This window comes from Aythya marila (assembly GCF_965140915.1).
Source record: "Aythya marila genome assembly, chromosome: 6".
NCBI classification, from domain to species: domain Eukaryota; kingdom Metazoa; phylum Chordata; class Aves; order Anseriformes; family Anatidae; genus Aythya; species Aythya marila.
Genome location: NC_139047.1, coordinates 19,723,517 through 19,737,372, shown reverse-complemented (window position 1 = coordinate 19,737,372; position 13,856 = coordinate 19,723,517). Strand labels below are relative to the sequence as shown.

Here is a 13,856-nt window from a genome sequence, read left to right as displayed (position 1 = left end):
AAATGTAGGTGACTTGTGAGATTACCAGTAAGGACAGAGAGTAGAAGTTCAGGATGGAATGACCTTGGGTCTGATTTCTCTCAAAGTCTCCTGTCAGCTGTGTGCTCTGAATGTCACTGATGAGGAAAGCAGTTCTGTCAGTCAGAGCACAGGGGAGAGTTCATGGCAGCAATGTCTGTTTTCTGTGTGTTCTTCCTATGAGCTTTCCCATGATGATAGTAGGGCAAGATTTGGCAGTGCTAACAGATCTCTGAGGTCTTATCAGAGCTTTATTTCATGTTGTTCTCTCCTGGATGCCTTAGGGGCAGTTACATAACCACAAAACAGAAGATATATAACCTAGAAAGAATTAGCAGAACACCTACTGCATTGTGCATCTTTTGTGGTCTAATTATATAAACGTGCTCTATTATTTATAAAACTGCATCACTGTGTTTCCTTTCCTTTTTTTTTTTTCCTGCGCTACTAAATTTTGTTCGTAAGACTTTTAGAGCTACACTTTGAGCATACAGATTTAGGACAGGGTTGGTCTCAAGTGGCACTGTAACATTAAATATTAAATAACTGTTTCAAACTGCAGCCAAGAGGAAAATCAGATGCCAGCCAAATCTTAAGCCATAAAATTGCAGAGGAAAGTAATGAAAATTTCTCAATTCATCATACCTGCTATTTTGCACATCGTAAGGAACTGTCTATAACAGATTCCTTCCTCAAATAACTTAACCATAGAGCTTACCTTTTGCTTCATTGCTCCAGTGCAGCTCAACAGCACTACCATGCCAAGAAGGGCAAGAAGAAGATCTTTATTTATTTTTAAATTAACACTATATAATTCTTGTTGCATCTGTCAGGCTGTAAAAAATGCAGCAAATTATCATTAAAGAAATCTTGGGGGGAAGAATATTGGAACAGCAGGTCTATTACCATCAAACATGCTGTCACAGAGCTTTCTCTGTGTGGTATGTATGGATTTTGTGGAAGGTACAAACGGAAGCAGTATTCTGCTTCTGCCTGGTTTCTAAACCGATGGGAAGCACTCCATGAGGTTGTCCTACGTTCTAATTGTGTTTCTGATATGCTTTGTGTTGGGTTTTGTGTATATGTTTGTCGTGATCTGAAGTACATGCAGAAGGGATTTAATAAAGCTGTCAGTTTATTTTAAATAACTTTAGTAGATGAAGGAAATTGAGATTGGAACTAGGAATAGAAGTTCTTCAGGAGATACCTCTGAAAACTTGCATGTGAAAACATGTGCCCATGCGTACCAGGCAGAATGCTCAGTGTGCCACGAGGATTATCAGCCTCTTTCACATGCTGTTTTTTGCCTTCTGTGTGGAAGAAAGTTGGGACTCTGATTTTCTACATTCTTTGAAAAGCTGATGTCTCAAATGAAGGTGGCAATTCATTGCATTATGCTTCTAGATAGTGACATAGACTGTGAAGTGTTAGTAACCATCCACCACAATTCCCTAACGGGTCTGCAGGATACCAGTGCTTTATTGCTAGTATGCATTAGGGCTTTGATCAAGGAAGGCCAAAAAAAAATGTTGCCCAAAGTAGAATGACATACAGTACCAGTTGAATTGTCACATGAAAATGACTTTCAGAGCTGGAAAGCCAGTTGAATTGACTACTGCCAATCTGAAGAGCCCATGGATAATTGCTAAATATGAGGGGGGTTTTAGCACTGTCTAATGTGAACCGTTTGAAGCGTGACATTCTTATGTTACTGTCTGCAGCCCTAACAGCAGCAAAACAGTGGCAAAGGTGTCTCTGTAAGTGACAACTACAAATCTGGGGGAGGGGGAGAAGGTGTGAGGGGTTGTTTAATCTGCAGTTGGCAATGTAAGGTCTTTTTCCTGGGAGAGCAGCCATGCTGAGCTCACTCCATTAGACAGCAGGTCATTGGGAAGATGAACCTGATGTATTGGGTGGGGGGGGTAAGTTGTTTCAGTTCATTGCTCTAACAATTAATTTTTATTAGCTAAAGTTCAATCTCACTTTTTGGAGCAAAATTTTAAGGGCACAATTCAGCAGGGTGTTGAAGGAAACCTCTTCAGAAGTATGCCCAGAGTCTGCAAAGTGCTTAGTTAGATGTACACTTAAATAGTTTTTGCTGAATTGAGCATGATTGGGTATACCAGATTAATTGGCAGATGCTCTTCAACTTTTCCATCTCCATAGCGTTCTGTATCACGCTGAAGCATCTTTAAAATTTTATTAGTGGCTCAAAGTTAAAAGGGTTGAGAGGTTTTGAAACTGTCTGTACTTTGGATCAGGAATGCACTTACGTGTTGAACAAGAACAGTCAGATCTGTTGCTGTACTCTCCAGGTGCTTTAGAGCATCTGTTTTAAGACTACATTTGAAAAGAAAAAAATTCTTACTATGCTTTACTGTGATTCTTTGTTGCAGTGTGTCACATCCATTTTTGAAACATAACTGCCCTGATAAGTACAGCCCGACCTGAAAGGATTACCCTAAAGGCTCATATGTAGAGTTGATCTCACTCATGTTGGGCTCAAGCAGACCAGACACAAGCCTGGTTCAATCAGGAGGTCTTGTAGGCATGTTAGTGCAGGATGAAGTGAACCTTGTAAACCTTATTTTGAGCAGACAGATCAAGTCTTCCAGAACATTGGGTCCTTGTATGCATTCATCTGGGTTTGCTGGATTTAAATTAACCTAAGAAGCCTTTCAGGCCATACAAATTGAGTGTATTTGGGTCATTCAGAATCCGTGTGTCTGCACAACTGACTGGAGGCATGTTTCACATCTGAGGGATAGAGCAAATTCTCACAAAACAGAGCAGCTTCAGCTGTCCTCTTCTTTCAGTTAAATGTGAATTGATGCAGCAGTCACCCGGAATGGGGTGCTTCACCTAGTGGCCTCCATTGTATTGTGTAAATGGGCCAGAGAATATTGCTGGGGAGGAAGGGGAACAAAAGATATCTTAATACAAACCTTGTGTTGCTTTTCCTAGTCAGCTGGGCTCTGCTGTTGCTGCTGTAGAACAGTTTGATACTTTCCCTATTGCAGAGAAATAGCTATGACCCTAACAGCAACCATCCCCAGTGGCCTGCAGAGCTAAAGCTTGAGCTGTGGATGACTGAGGACCCTAAGAGAGTTATCAGAAAGGGTCCTACAGAGGGTTTATGCTACTGACCAGAGATTTTCCCTTCCCTGTAGTCCGTGATTAATTGGACAGTGGTTAGGCTAAGGGCATTTTCCAACCTTGAGTGTTGGCATTATTACTTAGGATAAATTAAAGATCTCTCTTAATCAGCTACCACTTTGTGAATTCAGTTGAGAATGAGACTTGATAATCTCACACTAAAGATGTAATTTTCTTCTACAGTATGCTTTGCATACAGAATATTTTGCCTAAATTCCCAAAATGCTAAGGTGTTTTGGACACTCAGATGTATTGCCATGTGAACATGATTCCTACTCCTGTTTCCCTCCACTATATCATCTCTTCATCAGTAGACTGCACTGAGACCAAAACGGAGGGATAAAGATAGATATACTGTAGACTGCGAATTATAGATTTAGATAGAGTACTTGTTGGAAAATAATTGAATTTGGAGTTGAACCTTGTCCGTTCAACCTTGGACAAATCTTCTTTGCATGAGATATATTTATCTTTTATTTCCTGGACTTCTATGTATGAGTTTTGAGGGATTTGTACAGCTTCATGACATAGTTCCAGTCCCTTTCTTCTTGTCTTCCTCCCAAGTTATAGATTTTTTTTTTTTTTTTTTTTTTTTTTTTTTTTTTTTTTTTTTTTTTTTTGCTACATAAAGCAGCTTCACAAGAAGAGATGGTCCTACACATGATAGTTTAGGGGCTAACAACCCATCAGGGGCATGCAAGATGTAACATGAGAAAACTGAACCTATGTTTTCCCAAGTCTGGCAGATGTTCTTACTATTGAGCTACTGAGCAAAAGGAGAGGTTGGGGGGAATGAGGACCGCTCATATGCCAATAAAATATTGGCATAGTTTTAGATTATTGGCTCTCTGCACTGAGGTAGGAAAGTAGGCAGAGAAACATGTGGTCATTCAATTCATGGTGTATTTCAGAGGCAGAGTGATCTGTGTGTGACCTTGTGCAAAGAATTAGTGATATATCTACAGTTAAATTCCTGATAGTGTGCAGCCAACAGCTCCAGATCCGTTCTTATCTTTTCTGACTCTATAGCTGAAGCTGATGGAAATAACATCCCTCATTTCTGTCCATTTGTTGTATGTATATGTTTTTAGACTATTATGCTTCATTAACGTCACTCACTCTGTAAATGGCCTTAAATGTTGATTTAATTTAATGTAGATTTTATAGGTCTCAATATATGTTAGTTTGTAGATAACAAGGATCTAGTTTTTTTGGTTTAAAAAGACAGTTACAAGTGAAATATCTCCAGTTGCTAAGACCATTGGTGTTAGCACAGTAAGTAGTAGTTAATGTGCGACATTTACTAAAGCGTTGAATATAGTTACTTAGCTAGTTAGACCAGATATACTTACTCAATGTATAATAAGAAATGTCTTAATAACTTAAAATTAATTTTCTCCCAAACCTTCTTGTACTCTCTTGTGGTTTAACCCAACAGGCAGCTAAGCACCACACAGCTGTTTGCTCACTCCCCCCACAGTGGGATGGGATAGGGCATCGGGAGAAAACTTGCGGGCTGAGATACAGATAGTTTAATAGGAAAGAAAAGGGAGGGGGGGGGGGGAAATACACAAAACAAGGTGGTGCACAATGTGATTACTCACCTCTAGCCAACCAACACTCATCCCATCCCAGAGCAACAGCAGCCCCACCAACCAACTCCCCCCCGTTTTATTGTTCAGCATGATGCTACGGGGTGTGGGACGTCCCTTTTGGCCAGTCTGGGCCACCTGTCCTGGCTGTCTCCCTCCCAGCGCCTGGGGCACCCCCAGCCCTCTCACTGGCAGGGCACCATGAGAAGCCGAGTCCTTGGCTCTGTGTGAGCACTGCTCTGCGACAACTAAAATGTCAGCATGTTATTGACAGTATTTTCATCCTGAATCCAAAACATGGCACCACACCAACCACTAGGAAGAAAATTAACTCTGTCCCAGCTGAAACAAGGACATAGTTATCCATTTGACCTTGGCCAGTGGATGTTTTACTGTTAATTGCTGCATCATACCAACTTCAGGTCCTGGTAAAATAATGTGTTAAACTATTTAGACTCCTGTGTGGGTATTGAGCCAGGCAGAATTTCCCTCTGAAGCCTACAGAAAAGGTATCTGGTTGCCTGACACAGAGCAATGAAAAGTCCTTCACTTCACTGCAACTGTAAGATGCAGGGGACCAATTCTGATGGCAGTTTGACCAACTCAGAAGATTATTGAATAGCTTTTGTGAATGTTGTTCCTCAGAAAGGAGCATGTTACCTTTATACTTATTTATTTATTTATTTAGAAGATCAACCAGCTTTGTCTGTCATCCAGTCCTGAGCTTTTCTTTGCCTTCTGATGCTCAACCCAAATAGACTTGTTTGGGAGGGTTGGCAAAAAGATTAAAGAATACTAACAGCATCTATTATCGTATGCCTGTATCTGTATATCACCTGTGGAGCACTTGAATGCTTGGAGCAAGTTGGTGGCCTTTGGCAGGTACAACTAGTATCTGGTGGCTTTTGGCTCCGAGTTTTTTCTAAAAGCTCCAGGAATTCTCCTGTGGGTTAGTCCATGGTTTTGGCACAGATCTGTGGCTGTGGCAGTAGTTTGGGGTGAGGGTGGAATGTTAGGCTTGGAAAATCAGTATTTGTGAATTTGCACATTTCAGAAAAGAGCTGCTTCCTTCCACTGAGGTGCCAGCTGCAGCAAATGCTGCAGTGGGAGGCTTTCAGAGAAACACACAGGCTGGAAAATCCCTGAGCTCCACCATGTAAATCTTAACCAGCACCATATTTCAGATACTTCAGAATGCCTTCGCATTTCTCAACAGCAATTTACAAATGTCCTCAAATATGTTACAAATTTTGCTCAGAGAAGTGTGAAATAAAGGGGATATTGAGGAGATTTTTAATGTAACAACAGAAAAAGAAAAAAAAAAAAACTTTGAGGGATCTATAACAACTGCTCATAATTATGAGTAAAATAAGAACACTGAAAGTGCTCAACAGTGAGATGAGGATAGACAGTTTTTCCCTTCTAATATGTATATTTTTTTCAATGACAGTCTTGAAGCTTTCACTAGAGGAGGTAGATGGCTTTGAAGTTAAACAGCAGGTTTACTAGCCATAGGAGTAGCCTAATAAGAAAACTACTATCCAAATAAAACCTTGCTTCATATTGCTTTTCTTGCTGTTTCTTCCACATGCGTGGCCTGAAGGTTTCTACCAGCACAACTACTCTCCTACCCCCCACCCACCTAAGTACTCTTTTTTTGCAGTATCTTAACAAAAGTGCCAGCATGAAAGCTGTGAGCTGTGTTGCTGGTGTTACTGAAGGGATTGGTGTTTATATAATACCAAATGAATAAATAATCTCTGCGGTGCTCTGGAGGTTACAGGGTAAGACACAGTTTCTGTTCAGCTTAGGTATAGCAGTTTAAATCTCATCGATGTTCTTACACTGTCCTGTACTCAGCTTGTCATAAGGTTATTTATGTCTGACACAGCTTTCCTTCTAAATACTTGTAAAAGTAGCTCTGAAGAGTAAGGTTTGGGTTGACCTTCTTACACATAGAAGCGTTTTCAGTTTTGACACCCTTCCAATAGTTTTTTTGTGCACACTTCAGTGGCAATTAACTGTAAGCTAATAGTTTTGCCAGTGAACAGAAAGTTGCGCTGTAAAATGCGTAATTGAAGATGATTCATGCAACAGTATTGCCTCACTAATGAAGCTAAATCTCATCCTGTTGTAAATGTTATGAATAGTAAGTCACTGGTGTTTATCTCAAGCATGTTTGTGTAGTCACTTCAACCCTTGGAAAAAACAGGGATTCGTGTAAGAATTTGCACTGCATAAAATTTTGATTTTATTTTGTTATGCTTCTATTGACCCTTTTTTCTTAAGCCAGTCGTGGGTCCAGAAGATAGGAAGATACTTTCTATGCCTTCTTTTGTTGCAAAAGGAAGAAAGACCTAGAGACAATCATTTTGTAGGGTTGGATTTGATCTCCTGCTGGCTTCTCTCTCATTTTCTGTGGCACCTTGCTTTTGGCTTCTAGTTAGCCTCTGAAAAGAACACCTAGAAGCCCAGAAATTATTTCATGTATGCTTGGGAAAATATGGAATATAAAACTCTCCAGGAAATGTGCGGTTAGGAAACTCTTTAGAAGCAGACATAAGTTATGGATATCTACTTGTATCCAGCATGTCTGTCTGATGCAAATACACTTACTAGAACTAAGAGTGAAGTGCTGAAATCTGCTCTGCAAAACTGGCTATCTGTGGGTGATTCTTTTCATTACTGAAGACCATATTTGGTGTTCAGCACTCTTAATGTTACCCGTTGAAAGCTTAATAAAATTTCTTGTTATGGTTGTCCTAATAATGAAGTCAGGTCCTTTAGAAGCATTGCAGTAAGTGTCTTTCTTTTTTCTGATTGCTCAATAACTCCTAAGTATCAGAAGTGACAGCAATCCTACGTGTTACATTTTTAAAGTGAAAATCTAACTTCTTTCTACACAAACGGCTTAATTTTAACACTGCCTTCCCATGTAAGACAGCATCAAAATGAAACCCCAGGTAAGCAGGTATAACCATAAGAACCTCTGAAACATGACAGAGTAAGCAGGGAGCTGGGAAGCATGGCGCAGATGTGTAATTTAAACAAGTACTGAATTACTGCTTATTTCAATACATTGAAATCACATGCAGAAGTGCTTCCCTGAATTGGAGTGCAATTTTCAAAAGAAAGTGTTATCAGGGTATAATTAGTGAAACATGGTTTCTTAAGAATCTCCTTCATATTTGAATTCTCCACTTAGTAAAGGGATTGAAGTTTTTCCCACTTAGAAGTGGTGATGACTATCCTTAATTCTTTTGGTTTTTCGTAAGCTTGGTGGACTTTCCAGTACCTAATAACAAGTGAATTTCTTTGCAACAGACATGTGGGAAGTGGGGGAAAAGGCAGCAGATGAACACAATGCTTGATAACAAAAGCCTTAGAAAACCAGACCAAAATCTTGCTTCAGATTCTCTTAACGTGACATGGGTTATGTTGTGTTGGCAGTACTATAAGAAATGTGTTGAGCTATGAAGTGTGTAAACCTGGTATCCTAGAGTTAATCTGTTGTACCTTTTGCAGGTGGAGATTTACATTTTACCTTTATATATTTACCTATGGAGTACGGTTCCTGAAAAAGGTAGGCACTTGCATTATTATGCTTTCATAACACATTATGGATTTGTTTCAAGTCTTGTATAGGTATAATGTAGAACACAGGCATAAAACTTACATTCATCAAGAACAAAATTAAAATTTAATTTGCATTCATAAAATGAGTTGCCATTGGCACTTATAAGGAATATAAGTGCTCATCAATATTTAATGGAACAAAAAAAAACAACACATGGGTATACCAACACGTCTAGTTCACTTTATTATTTTCGTTATAGGCATTAAAATGGCAGAAAAGTTTACCAAAGTATTCAGGTCAATTTCTGCACCATCCTTATTTAAATGCCTCTGGTAGAAGATGCTTTTTAATAACAATCTATTAGTGATTTTAAAAATGCTGTGGTTTTGCTCATTCTTTGTCTGGTACGCTGTGGAAAGAAGTTTCCATGGAGTTTCCTATCGATGCTGTGTTTTTGGTGATTTAAAATAGAGAAGGGTATTGACAGCCTCTAAATGCCCTGGCATAGGTCTGTTAACTTCATCCTGGGCAGTTATATGGGTTTGTGGTTCAAACTATTTTTGCAATGTTGCTAGTTCTCAGAGCTTTTGTGCAAATCAAGTGATATTTTTGTAATTCTGAGAGATGTAATTTAGGGGAATGTGTCGTCTCAGTGTATTAATGTAATTTCATCTATTCATTTTGGACAAAAATTAACATAAGAGAGTGTGTCCTAAATGTTTCTGATGTTTTGTAATGCAAAAGTATGGAGAGTGCAGGGTGTAGAGAACCATCATTTTTACAGTTGTAATTCCTGAGGCTGTTCCAGGTGGGTCAACTCAATGCCAGCAGGGCTGATGATGCCCTGTGCAGGGAGGAGACATCAGCTGTTGTCAGCCCCTTACCAGTGGTCAGCCCAAGATGCAGAGTGTGCACCTATTCTCCAAATAGAGCAGAACCAGACATAATGCACAACCTCTCCCTCTCTCCTTGAATGCTCCTGTTCTGTGTGTACTTCATCCATTAACATGCTCTGTGATTTTTCCTGTGAGCATGGCATGAAATAGGAAAACAGTTTTAATGATAAGCCGTTAAGTGAATGTTGCCACTGTGCTGAACGCTCCATGCTCTGTGGTTGGTTTCTGACTTGTTAGGATGTTTTGCTCAATGCGGAAGACGTCACTACTCAAAGTCAAGTTATTCTACGTGTTTTTGACAAGAAGAGTTGCAGTGGAATAAGAAAAATATATTTTTCTTTTCCCTGTGCCTGTATTGCATATGATATTTCTAGCTTGTTGGCAAATACATAGTAATACATGGAGTAATGTTTTTCAGCTCAAGCTCACACTAGAATTTTGGGCAACAGTGTGGTTTGTTTTAAATCAATGAGATTAAAGTTTCATACTCTTCAGAATAATATAATTGGCAAGTAGGGAATCCTTTAGGTAAAGCAACCTTAGTCTTGTTTTGCTTTTCAGCCTCATAGAGCTTTATCTTATTTTAAATATATTGCAAATGTGTTGAAATGTGAGAAATGGTAGATTGTGTAAGAAAAGTTTTAATTTAAAACTAAAAGATGTTTCAGTGATTGATTTATATTTTTTTGGTGGCCACAGACTGGATCTCTCTTGAAAGTATTGGAGTGCTTAATTTCTTTTGGGAGAACGATCTTGTGTCCCTTATGGTTTCAGAATTACTGATTTTCTTCTGGCAACCTCTTTTGGTTTGTTCTTTTCCTGTACCTTTGGAGGTGAGAATGGATAAAATTACTATTTTGATATTTCTCAGCTTCGAAGTAGACAAACAAAGAAAATACTTTTTGAACCTGCTAGCTAAACTAAAGTCTTACGATAACAATTCAGAAACTTCCTTACACAGTACAAAGAAAGTGTCTGTCCTTGGAAAAACTCTGAATACCAGTATTTCTAAAGACTGAAAAGAATACAGAAAATGCATGCTTCATTACGAGCATTGTGAGCTGGGTCTAAAGGCTGAGATGACAATTGTCATCCACATCCACAGTGTGGATGTTGTCCTCCCTGTTCAGAATATCACTCAGTTTGAGGAGGGATTGCCAGCACAGCATGGCTGTTGGAATGAGATATACCAGTATTTAAACAAACTAGTCTTAACAAAGATTGGTTTTGTGATTTTGCTATAATTTTAACTTTCAACATGTTTTAATTTTTACAGTAAACTTGTTCACTATGTAACTGTGTATACATTTAATTATTTGTTTTTACACAGTATTGTAAATTAATTGCATCATTTTACGCTATAGTCATTATTCCAGTGTTCTACTTCATATGCTCAAGTCTTCCACATGGGAATGCAGGTAAATTAGCAAAATTATGACTGTATTTATATTTGTAATTGCATCATCTCCCCAGTAACATTGTGTAACTAAAAGAAAATACAGTATTTTTACTGTTCATCAAACACTGGATAGTTTACTGAGCCCACTTAGGAGGGAAATCTGAGTTTGAAAGGAATAAAATCCTGACCCTGGAATCTGGAGGAGAGCTTCTTTGAAAGCTTTCATTACTAAGTTGGATAATCCTTTGTGTTTTTTTGTTGTTTTTTTTTTCTTTGTGTGCGTGTGTATCTTGTCTTTGTTAAGGGAACAATTGCGATGAAACACTTACTTGCTTCTTTAGGAAGCTAGAGAAAAAGCATAATCCCATCAGAGCAACACACTCACTAACTGAGAGAGTAGGAGGAAGAGTAATTATTGCTAACACTCCTGTTTTGAGGAATGGAATATGCCACCAGTATAGCAACACATTTGAAATACTAATTTTGACTTTAAAACCTAAACTAATGCTTAAGTGATGGACATTTTGGACAGCTGGATAAGAGATTTTATGTCATGAGTACGCATGTCAAATGCTTAAATGGATATAAGAAAGTATTTTTAGAAGGGAAACCGCATTTTGGTGATTTTTAAATAACAGAATCATTCAAGATGGGTTCATTTGTCCATTTCTGGATAGTTAAGATCCCAGATTTGAGAAGATTTTTGCCATCTCAAGTGGGAAGTGTTTCTTATTGGCTGGGCTTGAGACTTGCTTTCATGGGGTACTCCCTTGTTCATGTTCAACAGTGTACCTACCTTCTGTATTTTTTGCTTTGGTTATTCCTTTCTAACCAAGCCAATTTGCCACACTGGTTTTCAAGGTCTTGCTCTCAGTAATACTGTATTACAATTTATTTTTTTTTTCATGTGAAGAATATATTGCTTGGGAGTACAGAATCCTGTTTAAAGATGATGTTCAGTGAGTTGGTGCAACTCACCGTCAAACTCTACAATGACTTGATTTATACAGGGGCTGGGAAGTTGTCACGGAATTGCAGGGATGCTGTGACTCCATTGCTCTCTTGATCTCTAGATACACTAGCAGCAACTTGTCTGTGTCTTAGGTGTGGGGCAAGGCTATCTACCACTTAAATATGGTAATCGTTGACTTGTGGATCTTTGGGGCAGTTGTATTTGCACCATTAAGCTCTGCAGTAGACTGCACTGTGCAAGATGTGCCTTTCTGCCATGGGAAGTAACACCACTTTCTTTCTGAAGACTGTTACGCAGGGTTTTCCAGGCAAGTGCTTTCTCCTAATGCCAGCTTTAGCAGCATGGTTGCATTGCTACGTGTTCTCTTTCTGTAGCTCTTTCATCTGTTGGTTTATTAATTCTCAATAATAAAGCCACTGGTCTCCGCTGGTGAAGCAAAAAACATGTGATAACCTGTACAAAGACATCTGGTGACATAAGGGGATCTAAGGTCTCTTAGAGGTTTTGAAATGTGAACCAGCTCATCTGTACAAAAGGCTATCCTTAGAACACAAATGCCAGTGCATTGTCTCTCTTACAGTTTCTCTGTTGGCTCTTGAATTGCCAGGCAACAAAATACTCTGACCTCTGTACTATGATCCTTCCCTTCTGACCTGATCTAGTCTTCTTGCAACCTGCCACTCCTTTGCTTTGCTGCACATGCTGTTGCTGACCTGTTGGTTCTCTTCTGTTTACAATTGGCTCTCCCATGGTTGGAGGTAGAAATTCACCTTTACTTACAAGACTGGCACGGAGCCTGTCAATTACTTAAGCACCACTCTGAGCTAGTTTTGAGGTCCTTTGCTTTGTGCTGGCCCCTTGCCTAGAGATGAATTTCACCTTTTGGATTCTTTCTGAAAACACATTTCTCATTATGCCCACAGCACATGAATCATTGCTACTTTGTCTTTTACTGTCACCTTCCCTGTTTGCTGCATAAAGCAATATTACTGCCTCAGCAGTGTCAGCAAAAGGGTGGATTTCAGTTCCGTTGTGTCCCATCAAGCTACCAAAGGAAGATCTCACCAGGATACTGTGCCAAACCACCATTCTTGCAAAAAGTGCCACTAGGTCTTTGGTGGCTTTGTAGAGCTGACAAGCTTATATAGCTTTTTTTGGAGGAAGATGTGCCCAAGTTTAATAAGACGTAGTCATATAGAGGACTTCTCGACAACTCTGATGATATGAGACATCAGTTCTTTGGTCACATTGGTCAATTGCTGAGTACATTCTTGGAATTCTGAAACTTCATAATCATTGAAAACTGTCTCTGTTGAGCTGTTCTCTTAGGTCCGGTCATTTTCCAGTGGCAGAAACATTCTTGATGCACAGTGTTCAGTCATAAAAAACATCATAAATCTTATCTTTGTTAAACAGTATTTTCAAATATCTCTATTCACAAGGAAAAATATCTGATGCAAAGTTTTGTTTTCTAATTTTGTGTTGCTACATCAGAACCAATCGGTCTAAAGGACTTAAATAAGTCTTTGTTTTCATGGTCTGTGCACAACAGAGACCTAGCTCAAAAGTGTGTACGTTGTCAACTTTGCCTTTTTTGTGATAATGCATCATTCATTAAGTGACATTATAAAAATGAACCTTTTTCTTACAAGGTGTACTGTTGATGGCATATCCCATGTTCAGCTTCTCTGATTGTTTTCCTTTTCTTGGGCATAAAGTAATGGTAAAAATGCAGCTTCTACCATTCATATCTGCCTTCTTCAGTCAGGAGGTGTTTTTGACTGCAAGGTGCAGGTATATTACTGGTGTTCTCTCATAAATATTTGCAATGCAAATGAAATAAATGCCTCAGTGAAGTGAGAGGATTAAGTTCTTTTGTCCCCTGTAAGAGAGGAGAGATGGCAAGGTAGTTGCTTTATTACTCATATATGGACCACACACAGATGAATAGCTCACAGCCTTTGAGATACTCGGCCAAAGCATTGAATCACCTACAAATTGTGTCTTAATATGTACGTATAAGAGAGCAACAGACTTCAGTATTATTTTAATATAGAGGTGTTAGTATTTAATTATCATATTAGACATTCCTTGTTTCCCCAGCTCCTGTGTGCCTTCAGCCTTTACTTTCCTTTGCATCAAAATAAGTAAATAAATATTACAGAGCCACAAGGTTTAATTTTATTAGCAGTTTTGCAGTCATTGTCTGTAACTGGTGAAGTAATTAATGACATTTTAGTGTCAA

General features: G+C 38.9%; 1 protein-coding gene across 2 annotated transcripts in view; it reads left to right on the top strand.

Moving 5' to 3' along the window:
- The window catches only part of CERS6 (ceramide synthase 6), a 120,992-nt gene that overhangs the window by 50,331 nt on the left and 56,805 nt on the right, over positions 1 to 13,856 (top strand). For both annotated transcript variants that reach the window (XM_082763391.1, XM_082763390.1), the window contains exon 4: positions 8,292 to 8,349. In XM_082763391.1, coding sequence (XP_082619517.1) covers positions 8,292 to 8,349 — 58 coding nt within the window. The remainder of the gene's footprint in view (positions 1 to 8,291; positions 8,350 to 13,856) is intronic.